Raw genomic sequence first — 16,909 nt, 5'->3', positions numbered from 1 at the left:
CATACATCCCCACACCATCACCGAACCCCCACTGTGGTTATCGAATTTTGGTCGGCATACTCTTTATTTTTTGGTTCTCCAGACTTTAACCGGTTTTTTCTGCCCAAAGACCACGAACTTACTTTCTTCGCTAAACAGGACATTATTCCAGAAAGAAACATCCCGATTTTCGTATTTTTTTTGCATAATCAAGACGTTTATTTTGATTAACTGTCGATATTAGCGGCTTTTTTCGTTGGAGACGACCATGTAACCAATTTGCGTACAACGCTCGACGCATTGTACTGGCGCTTACGCTAGTATCTGATGCAGTTGAAACTTCTTGTGATATTTTGACCGCACTTTTAAAGGGATTTTTCTTCACATCACGCACTGTAGACCTTACTTCAATTTTATATTAAATTTTTGGACGGCCTGCACCTGGGCGATTTTCTACTTTGTCGAACTTTTTGTATTTGTCAACTATTTTTGTCACAGTATTATGGCTTCTGTTGACAATAGAGCCAATTTCACGAAAGGTTTTACCTTCATTGCGAAGCTTTAGTACCAGTTCTCTAACATCAGTCGAAGTTTGTTTACCCATTATTAAAAAAAATAAATAATAGAATTTAATTTACTGTAGACAAAAACTTTTCTCTCTGCCGATCGCAACCAATTAAAATACAATATGAAAAAAGTTTCAATGCATCGAAAAAGGAAGTAAACAACCAAATATAACGGTATTTTTTACCGTACAAAATCGCTAAAATGCTACTGATGTACGCTGTACACTTTATTTTGACGCTCACAGTATATTCCTTTTTATTGCTTCTTTTGTTATTTGGTATTACAACTGGCCTGAGACATAAGTTATTATTATTAGGGTGTATGAAAGATGGCTTTAGGACCATTGCCCTATAATTTGGTTTAAGGAATTTGTAGAAATGTAAGTGGAAATATTGACAATAATTATCTAATTCAGATAGATATATTTTACGAAACACATGAATCGCACAATCGATTGTGCATACAGTGGTGGCCACTAATTTAGCACTCCTATGTCAAGGCAACTCCCTCTAGTTTTTCTTTTCTTTTCTCAATGATTACTAACATTTTTGAAAGTTGTTTACTTAGTAGGGATTATGTACTGCTACAATTGGTGTCTGAAATATTTCTTCTTTTCTCGTGTACTAATTATTTTGGAACATTGGCTGGCATTTTAAATGGATCTACCACTATGCATACCACTCTGAGAATGGTTCTCGCGCTCTGTGTCATTGTGCCAATTTTTGCATTGCCATATTTCTGAATATGTTTAAATGCATTATAAACCATCGCAATTGCTTCGATATATCTAGGTTTGTGCTTCCATGTGATTTTCAGTTCAGAGTAAGCTGTCGCTGCGCTTCATAGCACCACGGATGACATTTAAAGTTAAAACTCACCACAGAATTTGAATTAGCTGAATTGAGTAACGTGAAAATAAATTTTCTTACTGCGCTAAATTCAAGCCCAGCTCTAACTGGTACTATGATACTTGCAAGTAAATGAGTTTTATGACGAAGAAAAAAAATATGCATATGCATAATCAGTGTTTATTGCGGTAATTTTCCAAGAAAAATGTAATTATGCTCAGAAAAAAAAATACTTTTTTCACTCTATGTCTTGGCATAGAGTGGTAAATTCGTGACCATCACTGTACTTAAACTTTTTTGTTGAACTTAATGACATAATTGTATCATACTTCCGGCTCAGACCTTTCTCATTCAAGATAACAACCGGAGCTAACAAATATTTTCTTTACACACTAAACAATATGAATTCAATCTTTACTTGGCCTTCTGTGATTTATGTAAGCCTATATTCTTATTTTCTCTGTAGCTTATAAAAATTAGAGTCGATGGGCCGAATCTCACAATTAATTTTTGGTTTTTTAAACAACATTTGTATTTATTACAAATATAAAGCGTTTCTTTACCCGAACTTAAACGGTTCGTCCTTGCTTTGTTTTAAAGAATTTTTATTTTCAACTTTTTTCGAGTCGTTTCCATATTGAACAGCGCAATTATTCATTGGTTTTTGAATTTAAATATACTTCAGATCTGCCGATATCTATGAGGGCAACTCATTCATCATTTAGAGAGTGCAATAATATATTTGACTTGGGTCTCCAGTTCCTAATATAATCACTAATAATAATCGTAATCAGTTGCATAGTATTGTTGGTGAATTTAGTGCTTATAATTTATATGCGATGGTTTGGTTAAATGCATGTGCGTTTTTGTGGTGTACTTCTATAATACATATATATACTCGTTCGTATGCATTTTGCATTCACACATGTATATTATCACATGTTTTTTAAGTATGCATGTATGCTTGTAGTGATGTGCGAGTTATGAGTATGTGATGTGCCGTATACCCCCTTTTCGGCCTTTTTGTCATAGTAGCACCACCCATCGGTGCTTACTTGTCTGTATGCTTCTTTCTACTCGTATTTGGTACGTATAAGCTTTCATATGCAATTGGCCTCGCAGGATTCATTTGTGTATTTATTTTATAAGCAAAGTGCCCACAGTCTTTCTCGAATATCCATACTTGTACGTACCTATATTAAAGAAATTAGGGGTGTAAAATGGTTTTTACTTTTATTTATTATTTTTGTATATCGTCGTTTTCTACTCGCGTTTATCCATAGTGCATACATCCCATACATACGAGTACTATTCGCTCATCATCATTATTCGTATAATATCTACATACGAGTATTTTGTTCTATTTCATTTCATTTCCATTTAGTTTTTTTATTTGAATTTCCTTCTTTTGCTACTGCCACTTGGGTTGGTGACGTCTCGACTCTCAGTCGATAGCGACATACATACATATCTACATAGGTACTGATGCTAACATTGTTCTTGTCGTTTGTCATTGGTTGTTTAAGATACCTACTCAACTCAACGCAACGATTTGCGAATATTCTTATTAATGGGGGAGGTTGTTGATTGACTACTAGGTAGCTAGCTGGTTCATAGCTGAATTGGGTAGTTGGAGAGCGAGCGCGCAGTTTTGGATATATTTATCTGGTGGTGCTTATAGAGATTCTGTCTTTGACTAACGTTTAGCTCCTTTTTATATTTATTTTAATGTGTGCAGAGCGCTATTTGTGTTCAGGAAGGAGAAGCGAAACGGTGTTTTTCAGGCTCCTGGATATAAAATTTAAATTGAAATTGTATTTTGTGTAATATTCGTACTCGCTCCAATCCCCAATTCTTATAATGTTTCATTTTCTCAAATAACAGTGTAAGCCCTGCTATTTCGTATTACCTTTTGAAACCACATGGCGACCCTAATATTCGACAAAAATTTGGATTTTTTTATCCTCAGTTAAAAGTGAGATTGAACATTGCCAAGTTTCTGTAAAGATTTGTGTTTCTATAAAAATTATTTTCCAAAACTACTATTAGCTAAAATTATTAAAAAAATAAAATAACTTTTTTTTGTACTTTCCTCGCCTTTTTAGCAATGTTTCGGGCAGCCCGAACAGAAATCGGGGGCTATTACAAAAAACAAAACATATATATATATATATAGGTATATATTTATTTATATATATATTTATTTGTAGTAGTTTGTAATATATACAACCATGGTCATATAAATACCACATTTAGACTTTGAAAGCAAAGAGTTGAATATGTTTTTAAATAATCATTTTTTATTGGGGGAAAAAGCAACCTAAAAAATAAAAAAACGTATTTACTTCCACTTTAAAACAAAAAAATGCTCAAAAAGAATTTCAGTTCTGATTTATTTTACGAGAACGTTGATAACTCACGAAACCTGCTGGACACATAAATAGCACATCCTAAAAAATTCCAAATAAAAGCAAAAATAGTAAACAAATCAGATAATTAAGTAATGTTTTAATGTTTTACTCCTCAACTGCGTTGTGAGCCGCATCAAAATTTTAAAAATTTTTGTTAGCGATTTTGACCTTAACGTCATTCCTCAAATTTTCTATTGGATTGAGATCAGGGATCTGCGCCGGCCAATCCAGTACATTAATTTTTTCTCTTCTGAGCCATTGCTTCACTGTCTTTGCAGTATGCTTTGGATCATTGTCCTGCATAAATGCCCATATTAATGGCATCAACTCAAACACAAATGGCTCCATTTTATTCTGGAGTATATCCAGATATTGAAATTTATCCATTTTATCAACCACGCGAACAATCGGCCCAACATCATGCCAGGAAAAGGCTCCTCAAACCATGAGGCTTCCGCCGTCGTGTTTAATCGTCTTTTTTGTGAACCTAGGATTTAGCGCTTGATTTTTTGGACGGCGTATAATTGTTTTTCCATCTGGTCCCATCCTATTTATTTTGGTTTCGTCGGTCCAAAGTACGTTTTTCCAAAACTGAATAGATTTGTCTTTGTTGTGGGCTTTTGCAAAGGCAAGTCGGTGTTTGATATGTATTTTTGAGAGGAGTGGTTTTTTCTGCTTATGCGGCCAAGCAGCTGGGCTTTGTTAAGTCGCCTTCCTATAAGCTTTCTGGACACCTATAGACCAGATTCTTGGTTTATTTCAAGCATTATTTGCCGTGCCGACTTAAAAGGATCTGTTTTGCTCTTGCATATTTTAGCTCTACCCATATTAACATCCGTTTTTCGCGGCTTTGGTTTTCTTTCCGTTTTTTTGCTTAGATAGGATGAATCTTTCTTAATTAAATTAAGAGCATTATAAACCATTTTCCCAGAGCATATCATCAGTTCAGCTATTTCTGCATAGCTTTTTCCCATTTTGACTCAAACGGTATATAAAAACTCTTCTCCGGCGTGCAATGTTTTCCACGTCCCATTTTTAGTAATTACTTTAAAATTTTATTTAAGAAACAAAAAATTATACTAAAAATCGCTGAAACAATATTAAAGTTTTACTCTCCGCTGCACAAGTTACAATGTGCTATTTTTGTGTCCAACAGCAATAAGCATAAATAAAATAGAACGCAAAAAATTCCATCGAAAAAAAAACGGTAAATTCCTCGCATAAATGTAAGCTTAATAACGGTAATAAACGTAAACAAACACATTTATTTGATAAAATCAGAGTTCCTACTAAAAATTTAACATATGTATAAGGTTCACATTTGTGCTATTTCGTAATTCTCAAATTGCTCTCCAATTGAAGTCTTTGTTTGTCTTATAATTATTAATATAATTTTATATCAAATTTCAAATATTATGAAATTAGTTTTTCCAATAATAGTAATATTAGTGTGGTCCTTCAAAGATATTTATACCAAGCTTCTCAATTTGTCGTACGTGCCTTGATATTTTCCTGAAAATAGGAATACGTCCTCCTTCAAATTTTTTGAGAATCTTAGCAATTTGTCAAGGGAGAGGGCATTAAATTCATATCAATGAGTCAATATATCCGAGCCAAAAATTTGCCATCTAAGTCTGGCGAAAGCCGGTCTTGCAGTTACGAAAATGATCTGTACTTTCCTCGTTATCCAAACCAGATTTACACACTGGCTAGTCGATGATCTCTACGGTGACTATATGTCGTCCCCATGGATAGTGCATCTTAATTTGTGCTATCAAGGCTTGTAGCTCCCTCCTCTGTTCGAGAAGGAATTTTGCTGCCACCTTGTTAGGCATTTTCAAAAAACATTTGGTTGTTTTACAGGTGCCAGTACTGCACCAACGGTTATCATGAGCTTTATTAATGAAAACCTTGATGTACACGACTTTTCCCGCTATTGGCTCCAGCCAATTTGGACGCCCTGATGAAACGCAAATGTTTAGTTCAACCAAACCTAGGTCATTCCACCTGGACTATTTTTGAAAAGATAAGAACGGACGGAGCAGCTTGACTGTTACTGCAAACCTTGATTTTATATCCTCGTCACCTTCGGCAATTATCCAGTATTTTAAGTATTGCAAATATTTCCGATTGAAATACTATTTCCGCATTCCGAAAACAGTCAAGTATCTGAACTTTTTATCAATTACCGTCGGCCTAGAAAGTTCTTATCGAGCTCTATATTGCTTCATTGTAGAAAAGGTTAGGTTAGACTTGGTTGATCCTCTAGATCGCACATAGACCAGAAATTGATCCATAGTAATACCAAGTGTTAATATGGAGAGTATACCTTATATTTTTTCTTTGATACACAGTTTGGATAATTCAAGTTGGCTGCTAATTTTTTTATCTGCCACACTTTCTAAGCAGTTTATTCGTATTCTGTTAAGTGCAGGGCAGTGGCAGAGTAGGTGTTCCAGGGTTTCTCTCGCGTTGACTTCGTTACATATTGTGCATGTATCGTTCTGCACTAGCTTCAGTTTGGCCGCATACGATGGAGTGGGACAGTGTCCCATCAGTATCCCTACTACAAGCTTACACTCTTCCTGGGAAGAGATAAAATATAGTTTGTAGACCTGACATTGTGATTTTCGCGATTATGCGTGAGCTATTTCTTTCCCACCTTAAATTCGTTTATCGAATCATTGCTGCATCTATATCTAGTCGTTGTTTGCAGAGAGGTGGTTGTATACCGGCCGTGCTAGCTACTAGAAGATTAGCGCCTGCTTTAGCTAGCATATCCACTTTTTCGTTTCCTTCAATTCCCTTTTGTCCAGAAACCTTGGTGGCTTGTTTCTTAGTTCCTAGCTTATCCATCTTGTTCCGGCATTGTCGTACGCAGTGTGAGTTTGTCATTACAGCTGCTATTGCCTCTATGGCTGCTTGGCTGTCAATGTAAAAGTTTATTTGAGAGTTCGGAGGAGTGTTCTCTATGTAATTTGTTCACTGTTGACTGTTCATATCCTAATTCCGGAGAGAATACTGCGGCTTCGACACCCTCTTCCATTTTGGAACCATCTGTGTATGTGTCGAAAGTGTGGTGCGTTGAAAGTTGCCCCTTCCGTCATGCATCCTTTTCTAATACTATCTAAAGTTCCCTATTGAAATTAGTTTGAGGAATAGCGTAGTCCGAGTTAGCGGTCAAACCTCTGCATATTCGGCTGTGGCCATAAGGCCTTTCAACTAGTTGTGATGTTGTCAATAGCCTATGTGCAGACTTCTTTGTAGAACTTTTTGCTACTAATTCTTGGGTGGAGGTCAAGTATCTTGTCCAGTGCTGCTGTGGGGGTGGTGCGCATTGCACCCGTTATTCACAGCTCTGCATCTTTTTGTACTTTCTCCAGTTTGCTAGCGTATGTCTTCTTGTTCAAACTTATACACCATACTAGAATGCCATAGAGCATTATTGGTCTTACTACCGCCGTGTAAATCCAATGTGTAAGTCGTGGAGATAAGCCCCATGCCTTACCGAGCATTTTTTTTTGCAGGCGTATAAGGCATTGAGTGCTTTGTTCGTTCGTTCTTCCACATTGAGTTTCCGCGTTAGTTTGCTATTCAGCACTACTCATAGGTACCTAGCATATAAACTCTCGTTGATTTTTGATAATCCTCCTATTTTCAGTATTCCTAATGTCGTGCATTCGTCGTACAATCGCAATGGGCCACCCTTTACTACTACTTTAGTAGCTTGCAGGTTTAGAATTTGTGTGTGTTGTAACCACTGCTTTATAAACAGTCTTTGCCTCTTTCCAATAAAACAATTCCTCTTATATATTAATATAATTTTCCTACTTGTGCATACATGTATATATGTATGTATGCGGCGCTAACAGTAGATAACTATTTGTATTATAGTGGTGTGTTTTGTACAATATAAAAAAATATTATTTGGCGGTGGACTTACTAATACGTTGCACATTAATTAACTTTGATTTCATTCGTAATTACTGCACAATTTCAACATAAAATGTTTGCTTAACTCATTCAACACACTCTGTATACCCATACATCTCTTAACACATATTTTTATACCTGTAAACTCCACAAAAGACATTCGATTTATGTTAACCATAAACTACTAAACATTTTCTCACTTCAACAATTTTGCAGAAAATGGAGCGGCAAGGCAAAATGGAATTGGCAGCTAAAGAACGGGAGAGTCAGCGTCTCCTGCAAATACCGAAAAAGTGGAATAGACGCGAAGAATATGAATTTTTGCGCGTGCTAACCGGCTATGGTGTAGATCTTCAGCCACCCACCGCTTTGGGCATTATTTTGGCACCAGATTGGACCAAGTTCAAGCAAATGGCGCATTTGGAACGTAAAAGTGATGAGACGCTAAGTGATTACTACAAGGTATTCATAGCAATGTGCAAGCGTAAGGCTGGCATCAAACTTAACGATAATGAACGTGGCCTCGAAGGGATAATCGAAGAAATTAGCGAGGATCACGCAAAATTAATATTAGAGCGACTGGAATTGCTGTCGAAATTGCGCGAAGTAGCCCGGCATCCGCAATTAGAGGAGCGTCTGAAGTTGTGTCAGATGAATGCAGACACACCTGATTGGTGGGAACCTGGTAAACATGACAAAGAGATAATATCGGCCGTGTTGAAACATGGTCTTTACCGTTCGGAAACGTTCATTTTTAATGATCCAAGTTTCAGTTTTGCTGAATCAGAAAAGCGTTTTATACGTGAATTGGAAGCACAAATTCAGCGTTCAATAAAACTAGAGTCTTTTAACGCGGATCGCTTGCCATCGGCGGTACCAACTGTGAAGGGTGAGGTAATTGATCTGGATGATGAGCTACTCACAAAAGACAGTCTCATCAAAAAAGAGCAATTTACATCAGTGAAAGCAGAAGTAAAAACTGAGAAGTCAGTAGATGTTGCTGACAAACTCACCAGTGACAAAGGTAAGACAGATACTGAGCCTTGTGCGGTTTCAGAGGAGCTAAGTGATAAAAAGACTGACCGACAAAATGAATCCAATGAAGATTTAAGCTTAAGGAATGCTTCAACAGTAAATAAAGAACCGACTGGTCTAGGCTTAATGAATGAATCCAATACCGAAGGCAAAGATTCCAATCTAATACACGAGATACCAAACTTTGATACAAAGAGTACGAATTTGAGCTCAATTGATAAATCTGATGAAGGCGTTTCTTCTAAGGAGCTTTCCGAAATTGACGCCGAGCAAATTGTGGAAAAGAAGCCCAAAGACGGTAGTGAAAAAATGGACGTAAGCGAAAGTGCCGTCGAGAAAAAAGACTTGGACGCTGGTATTGCTGTTGTTGATAATGAAAAGTCTAAAGAACTGAGCGCATATAACGATGCCGATAAGGTCGGCGAAAAAATTCCAACTGCGGAGAAGTCGGAAGTTGCAAGCAAGATAAATGGCACTCCAACCGATGAACTAGAATCAAATGTAGAAAAGGAGTCATGCGAAGACGCAAAATTAACATGTCCTGCAAATGAGAGTGACAAAAATAAATCAGATGAAAGTGAAGACGAAGTTGTTACAAAGAAGAATGAATTAAGTAAAGGCAGTGAATTGTCTTCTAAGGAAGATTCTGAAAGTACAAAGCCAAACGCAGAAGAATCGATCTCGAAAGATGGAAGTGCTGTTGCAGACGCAGCAGATGAAAATCCAAAGTCCACTGCCGATGAAGAAATACTCGATTTGGCCGTAGCCACAACAGGAGCCACTGATCCTGATGATGAGGATGTCATGAAAGAAAAGGAAAAAGCAGTTGAAGAAGAGTGCAAGAAGCAAGCGGCTGAATTAAAGGCCCGTTTCCCCGACTTGGAGGTCATTCAACCCTCCACCGTGAAGCAAAAGCAGGATAAACCCAAATTAGAAATGTGCATGATACGCTGGTTCAAAGATTTCGCTCTTGAACGAAGAATTGCGCACATCGTTATCTGTGTGGAGACGAACAAATGGACAGTAAATAGAAATTATACCGCGTTTGCCGGCTGCAAGGGCATTGATCTTAATATTTGCCTGCATGAGGCTATACCACATCTGAAAAATATCGAGCGGCCGCCATCGACCCCTGATGTAATCACTATAACTACCGAACTGGGTGTTACAAAACATTTGCAGACATCACAAATGCCACAGGTCGCTGGTACTGTACCAGCTTCACCACTTCCCGTCACAGCTCCGCCCGCTGTTAGCACTAATATTGCCCTTGGGCTGTTACCGCCGCCAACAACTGTCGCCGGTGTTAATAGCTCAGGTAAAGGCATTAGTAACATGAGCGTTCCACCATTGGATGCTAACAGTATAAATGCCGCAGTTGCAGCTGCAGTCGCAGCAGCTGCCGCTGGCGGAAATAATTCAAATTCATTGTCTGCGAATACGCTATCAGCACTGTTGCCAGGAATGACCATGACACCAGCCTCAGCTGCCGCGACGACAGCGTTGAACGCCACTGCGCCGGTGGCACAGCCAGTCAATATGCCAAACAGTGTGCCGGCTCCTCTTCCACCAGCCACACAAAGTATAGGCAAAAAACGAAAACGCCATATAGCAATTGACGTTGAGACTGAGCGAGCTAAACTGCATGCGCTGCTGAATAGTTCACAAAATAGTGAGTAGGCCGAATATATATTCACACACATTTCAACATCCGTAAATAATTGTTTATTATTTCTAGTGGGTCTAAAAGATTGGGAGACTGAAATCGCAAATATGGAACCATTGGCTGCTACTGCACAACCATCTGGACGTCGCAGTGCTTCGTCTGTTTCACCAGCAGCACCTACAGCGTCCGCTACAAGTATGCCATTACAACCGCCACCTGCACATCAGCACGCATCACTTGCACGGCAGTCATCTGGCCAATTCAGCAAGCCGGCAGTACCACCACTTAAAACGCCACCAACGTCCATTAGTGGACCAATGGACTTGTCTTCAAGGTACATATATTAATACATTTTACTATGATTTATTTATAACACATTTTTCTCCTACGCAGCCTACCACGAATGAACATGACAGATATGCTAAAATCTGCTTCTAACGTTTCCGGTGCCATTGATTTAAGTGAAGTACAGGATTTTTCAATGCCTTCAAAGAAGTCGTCTACATCGCATTTACAAGCTTCCCTGAGTTCCGCTTTTCCATCTATGGGCGGCAAAGGCAAACTGGATGATACTCTGAACAAATTAATGAAGAAAAATAATTGCGTAAGTTGGACATGTTAATGTTATTCTCGCTTAGCAACAACGAAACTTATGCTGATTAATTTTTCTTGCAGACTATTGAAGAACCCGTTATTGGCAAAGAGAAGAAACGTAAGAAGCTAGATGAAATCGTATTGGGTCTATCAGCTGCCAAGGAACAGAAAACTTTCCCTGACCCATCTTTGCCGTCGTCGAAGAAACCACAAATACCACCGAGCGTATCGGTAACTCCTGCTAGTCTGCCGACTTCAGTATCAAATCAAAATCAGCAAAATCAAAAACCGTTCACTATCACTGTTACGACAGTGCCCGGAAGTGAGTTTGAGTCTCTGAGCCTATTTTTAGCCTAATTATATCACTCATATAAATGCAAATAATAACTCGTGCTTTTTTCTAATCGCTTGCAGAGTCCAAATCAGGTGGAAATGTTTCAATGCCTTCCCCAGCGCCTGTACCCTCTACATCGAGCAGTGGATTGCCATTGATGAGCGGTTCTCTGTCCTTAAAAGACATTAATGCTATCGTTGCCCAAACCATGGCTTCAGATCCGCAAACTCTGCTTAAGCAACAACAAAAGATGATGCAATGCTTACCCCCGGCGCAACGCAAAGCCTATGAAGCTATGCTGGCCGAAATGGAACAAGCTATGAAGTTGAGGTAAGAAGCTACTTTTATATATCCACTACCTTTAGCCGTATGGAAGCTTGAAATAATGAGAAATATTGTGTGTTTTTTTTTTTAATTTTTGATGTCTGCAGCGCTAAATATAACGTGCCTGACTTGAAGGTGAATAAGTGGCTGACAGACATGACCACGCCACTCACAGATCAACTGAATATGGATTTCGGTAACTCTGCGGCCAGTACCAGTACCAATACAAACAGTCGACGTTCGAATCGGCAACAAAGTAGTAATTCGGCACATCAGGCGTCTGTCTCGCAAATGAACAAAGCGGCTGGCTCACAATCTGCACAATCCCATGCACAACACCAACAACAGGCAACAATGGCTGGCCCACAAGGACTGACTGGCGAGGAGCCCGTGCCTGTGGTCAATAAACAAACCGGCAAGCGTATTTCTGGTAGCAAAGCCCCACAACTGAAGCGTCTGATGCAATGGTATGATAAATTATTGTTTGTTTTAGAAAGGTAAAAATTGTATGTTTTTCATTTCTCAACAACTAGGCTGACTGAGAATCCTGCTTACGAGGTCGATCCCAAATGGTTGGAACAAATACAAAATCCAATGTCTATTCCATCGCCAAAACTTAGTTCGATGGATACTAGTAATTATGCATCGACAAGTAAATCATCACACGGAGGTCGACCATCATCAACTTCAAGCAGCTCGTCATCAGGAGCTCATGCACAACAACAACAATCTTCATCCACACAATCGTCACCAGCTCCATCGCCCACTGTGTCTTCCAAGAAGTCTTCACGGCAATCGGCTATCGATCAAGCGAATGCCGCCATGCAATTTGGGACATTGGCTGGATTGAACCCAAATATTTTGGCCAGTTTGCCTGGACTAGGTACATTTGATCCAAAGAATCCACTTGGCGCCTTCGATCCAAAGAACCCGTTGTTATCAATGCCGTTTGCCGGCATGCCTGCTATGGGGAATATACCTGGACTGAATAATTTGAACAGTATGAATTTGTTTGCTAGTTTGGCTAGTATGGGAGGCCTTGGTAATTTGGCGACGATGGATCCGCAAACACTGGCTACTTTAATGGCTGCTGGATCGGCGTTGGCAGGTTTGGGTGGAACGAATACTAACACTGGGAATTCAGGCACCGGTAAAAATTCGCAATCCGGTGGGTCATCCAGCAAGAAAAATAAAAATGATGCACAGCAAAATGCTATGAACTTGGGTGCTTTGGCGGGCAACTCGGGCAATAGTGGTAATTCTGGTAGCAGCATTGGAGGCTCGTCAAATAAAAACGCCAACGCTGCAGCTGCTGCAGCATCACAATTGACAGGCTGTTTTCCGTACCTGTTCCCCAATCCGTCGTTACTTTATCCACCAATGGGCCTTGGCAGCTTGAATCCATATTCGCTGGGCTCATCGGGACTTGGCTCAGCTTATGATCAGTTGGCACAACAGTACAACTTATTGAATGGTGGTGCAGGAGTAACTTCATCGGCAGGCAGTTCCTCCACAACGCAGTCGAAGTCTCATCAATCTCAATCGAAATCAAGTAATTCGCGTTCATCTACGTCGTCGTCATCCTCAGCTGCTTCTGTGGCAAATCTTATGAATGTAATGGCGAGTATGGGAACGGCTGGTCAACCACCAACTAGCGTAAGTAGCTCTCAATCGTCATCACGTAGCAGCGGGCGCCAATCAGCGGCCAGTCGGGCTGCCGCCCAGGTAGCTGAAATGGCACAGCTCTCGAGTCTGCTATTGCCGGGCACGGATCCACATTTGCTTGAGTCTCTCAGTCGCATGGATTTAGCACAGAGTACACGCTTACTGAGTTCATTAGGAATCCCACAAATAAATGCGCCATCACCACAATCATCTTCTAGTGACAAACGCTCGTCCAACAACAATTCAGCTGCGTCGATCGCTGCTGCACAAGCGGCTCAGGCAGAAAAGCAAGCTGCCAAAGAGCAGCAAAAATGGATGGAGAGCTTAGCGCGAAGTCAATTGCCAACAGATTTGGCCACATTACAGGCTTTTTCACAAGGCAAATTCCCTGCCTCACTAACTGGCGGTAGCCAAACGACTTCCACGTCTTCGTCGGCGTCAACATCGTCGGCTTCGTCGAGCAAGAATGCCTCGAAAGCGGCAGCTGCTGCCCTAGCTGCACAATTACCGCAAATACTTGGTCTACCAAGCGACTTTGCACCAGCGATGATCGCCGATATGGCACAAGCGTTGACCGCTCCTGGTTCGTTGGCAAGTTTGGCGGGCTTGACTGCGCCACCTACCAGTAGCGCGTCATCTATGGGTGGCGGTAGCGGCAGCAGCAGCAGCACTTCGAGTTCCTCGAAACGCCAACGAGGTGGCGCCGGCGGTGGCGGTGGTAGTAGTAGCAACATGATTGACCCGGATGCCTTGACCAAGGATGCCTTTAAACAACAAATGGAATACTATACGAAAACTTTAGGACTCGGATCTGGCATCTCTCTAATACCCACCTCAGTTGCAACGAGTATGAGCACCAGCGGTGTGTCCAATTCAATTTCTAATGCCCAAATTGATGATCATCACAAATCTAAGCGTCCAAGAATTGATTCACATGCCGCAGCGTTAGCAAGCGCTAAAGATGAATTATCCGCTGCTATGCTAGCTAGTGGGCTACCACTAAATCTTGGCGGTGGCATGACCAGCATAGAGAAGAGCTTAAGGAGCGTTAATGTCGGTATGGGTGGTATGGGTGGTAGTGGTGGTGGTGGTGGCGCTGCGATGCCCGAGGCCGACAAAGTCACACTGACACCGTTAAACTCCGCTGGCATTGCGGCTAACCTACCATCGCAGACCACCATTACCATTGCACCACCGATAAGCTCCGGTGCCAGTTCCAGCAGTGAGCGCTCTGAACGTAGTGAATCGCGCATTTCGTTGACAATCACAAATGCTGCTGACGCAGCTAAATTGCCACCACCGTATGAGGAAGCGGACGAGCTAATAATACAGCCAATACTTAAGAAGCCACAAAACACACCAACTTCGACTGTCCCAAGTGTGGCATCAAGCAGTCATGGTAGTGTAGAGGATTTAGAATCAGCAGTAGCTGCCAGCATGGCCGGAGGTGGTGGTGGTGGTGGTGTTACTAGTGGCAATACAACCCCTACCCCATCGACATCTGCTGCAGCTGCGGCAGCGGCAGCGGCAGCTTCCGCCAATGAAGAGCATCGACGTTCATCCAGCCGTTTGAAACGACCACGAACGGTCACTGATCATTCACTAAATGAACAGCCGCCTGAAAAGCGACGCGAATTGCGCTCAACACGCCATACACGCCAATCGAGCGGCAGCCTGGAAGCAACATTGAATTTGTCTACAAATAGCGAGGCGGAGGAAAAAAATGAATGAGTACTGCGACGTACTACGCGACTGATGACAAATAAATAGAACAAAGCGCGCAAGTAGCGAACGAGTAAAAACAAATAATATGGAATGTGAATAGAAAGTATGAATTTATTGTATGTAGAGTAATGCAAGGATTAAGTGAAATTGGGGAGTGTGGGAGAGGAGTGGATACCAAGGCGTAAAATACTAGTATTAGCAAAGCAAAAATCATAAAACTTCAATCGCAGCCCATAAATGTTGTGGTTGTAACAGCTAACAGATCCATAAATACTTTGATATACTGTTGTAAAATCAGACATCTTCTCCATTTAAAAGGTTAAGTGAACTTACTGCACAATTTTATTGTGTTCCTGCGGAGATAACCTCAAAGATTACAAGGTTTGCCAGTCCAAAACAAAATTGTGAGACTAACTTGGGCTACCATGTCATAGAGGATTTGGCAGCAGAATTGTGGCCGCTCATTTCATAAGTAATCTTACGAGCTTCCAATGAGTTGGTGCGCTGGTTTTTTTCTTATATCATCAACACAATCTCAGTTTTGTCATAAAGAAATCATTGCCACATCCCCTGTTACGACAGCAAATCAGCTGATTCCCCTAAAATCACTAAGATCAGGCTAACAGTGTGATGTTCACTACACCTAAATTCTGCACCATGCTCCTAAACACTATTCAATGAGAAGGTTCTATGAGAAAGTGCGTCGACCTTGAAAGCGCAAAATGGCAACTGCTGCAACCGTCGTTTTGTTGCTTCACAGCCAAAACACTTCTCTATAATTTGTACTCGAGCACTTGTCATTCACGCTGCTGCTGCATTTTCATTTGACAAGTTGCAGAGCTTGTAGCAATTTCGCAAACATACTTCTCTCCTTCCATTTATATAATGGTTTTGTATTGATCTTCTGCAATATAATGAAATTTGATTGGCTAAGCAGAAAGGAAAAGTAAATATATTATGAAAAGCGCTTATAATTATAAACAGATTATAATAAATGAAGAGTTATTACTATAAATTATTGCTAAAACAAAAAAGTAAAAAATACAGAAAAAATAAATAACCAAGTTAGCTCGTAACGACAATTTAATTTAATTGGATTGCTTAATAATTTACCTAAAAAAGTAAAATGCACAAGTAAATCTACAAACGGCAACGATAAATTTTGAGCTTATGACGTTTATTATAATGCTGATAATGATCGTTGTAATATATAATGATAATGGTAGTATTGTAATGTACTGGTAAGCGTAATACTCGAAAACGCTTGCAGAATTCAAATGAGAAAACAAAAAGCGTATATAATTGAATAGGCAACTTATATATAGATATATTTTCTTAAACGTGTGTATTTTATAAATTATATTTTTTTTTTGATATTCATCTAATTACACGTATGATTATATTATGCTAATTATTACAGTTTGTAGTTGTAACGAGAAAAGTAATAAAAAATTAATGCAAATTCAGGCAAATTAAGAATATGATAGTAAATTAATCTGTTTGTTGCCAATCAAAAATCTATGCGATTGTTTGATTTTATTTATCTTTTGGTTTTATTTTTATTCACTTAAAATTGTGAGAAATCGATAACATAAAAAATAATCGCAAACAGTTTAGAAGAATATTTATTTTAAATTAGCGCTAACAGAGCATCGTAGTTAGTTTTGATAAGCCGTGCCCAGGCTTAACGCACCTGGACTAGCAATGTTACTTGACCATAAACAAGTTTAAGAATTTCAACTAATTGCCATGCGAAAATGATTGTCGTGCGCTTTAGTCAAACAAACAAAAAAAAAAACGGCAAAGCCTTATCACCAAGATTTTTTTG

The 16,909-nt window shown here is 39.7% G+C and overlaps 1 protein-coding gene across 17 annotated transcripts in view; it reads left to right on the top strand.

Annotated features, from left to right (window-relative positions):
* LOC128862720 (mucin-19) overlaps positions 1–16,562 on the top strand; it is a 94,453-nt gene extending 77,891 nt beyond the window's left edge. For all 17 annotated transcript variants that reach the window (XM_054101397.1, XM_054101403.1, XM_054101402.1 and 14 more), the window contains 7 exons: positions 7,955–10,445; positions 10,512–10,773; positions 10,833–11,043; positions 11,115–11,355; positions 11,448–11,697; positions 11,799–12,158; positions 12,225–16,562. In XM_054101397.1, coding sequence (XP_053957372.1) covers positions 7,955–10,445; positions 10,512–10,773; positions 10,833–11,043; positions 11,115–11,355; positions 11,448–11,697; positions 11,799–12,158; positions 12,225–15,087 — 6,678 coding nt within the window. In that variant the 3' untranslated portion in view covers positions 15,088–16,562. The remainder of the gene's footprint in view (positions 1–7,954; positions 10,446–10,511; positions 10,774–10,832; positions 11,044–11,114; positions 11,356–11,447; positions 11,698–11,798; positions 12,159–12,224) is intronic.
* Positions 16,563–16,909: the final 347 nt, after the last annotated feature.

Source organism: Anastrepha ludens, chromosome 5, assembly GCF_028408465.1.
Source record: "Anastrepha ludens isolate Willacy chromosome 5, idAnaLude1.1, whole genome shotgun sequence".
In the NCBI taxonomy this organism is placed as follows: domain Eukaryota; kingdom Metazoa; phylum Arthropoda; class Insecta; order Diptera; family Tephritidae; genus Anastrepha; species Anastrepha ludens.
The sequence above is the reverse complement of the archived record's forward strand: the minus strand, read 5'-3'. Positions and strand labels throughout refer to the sequence as shown.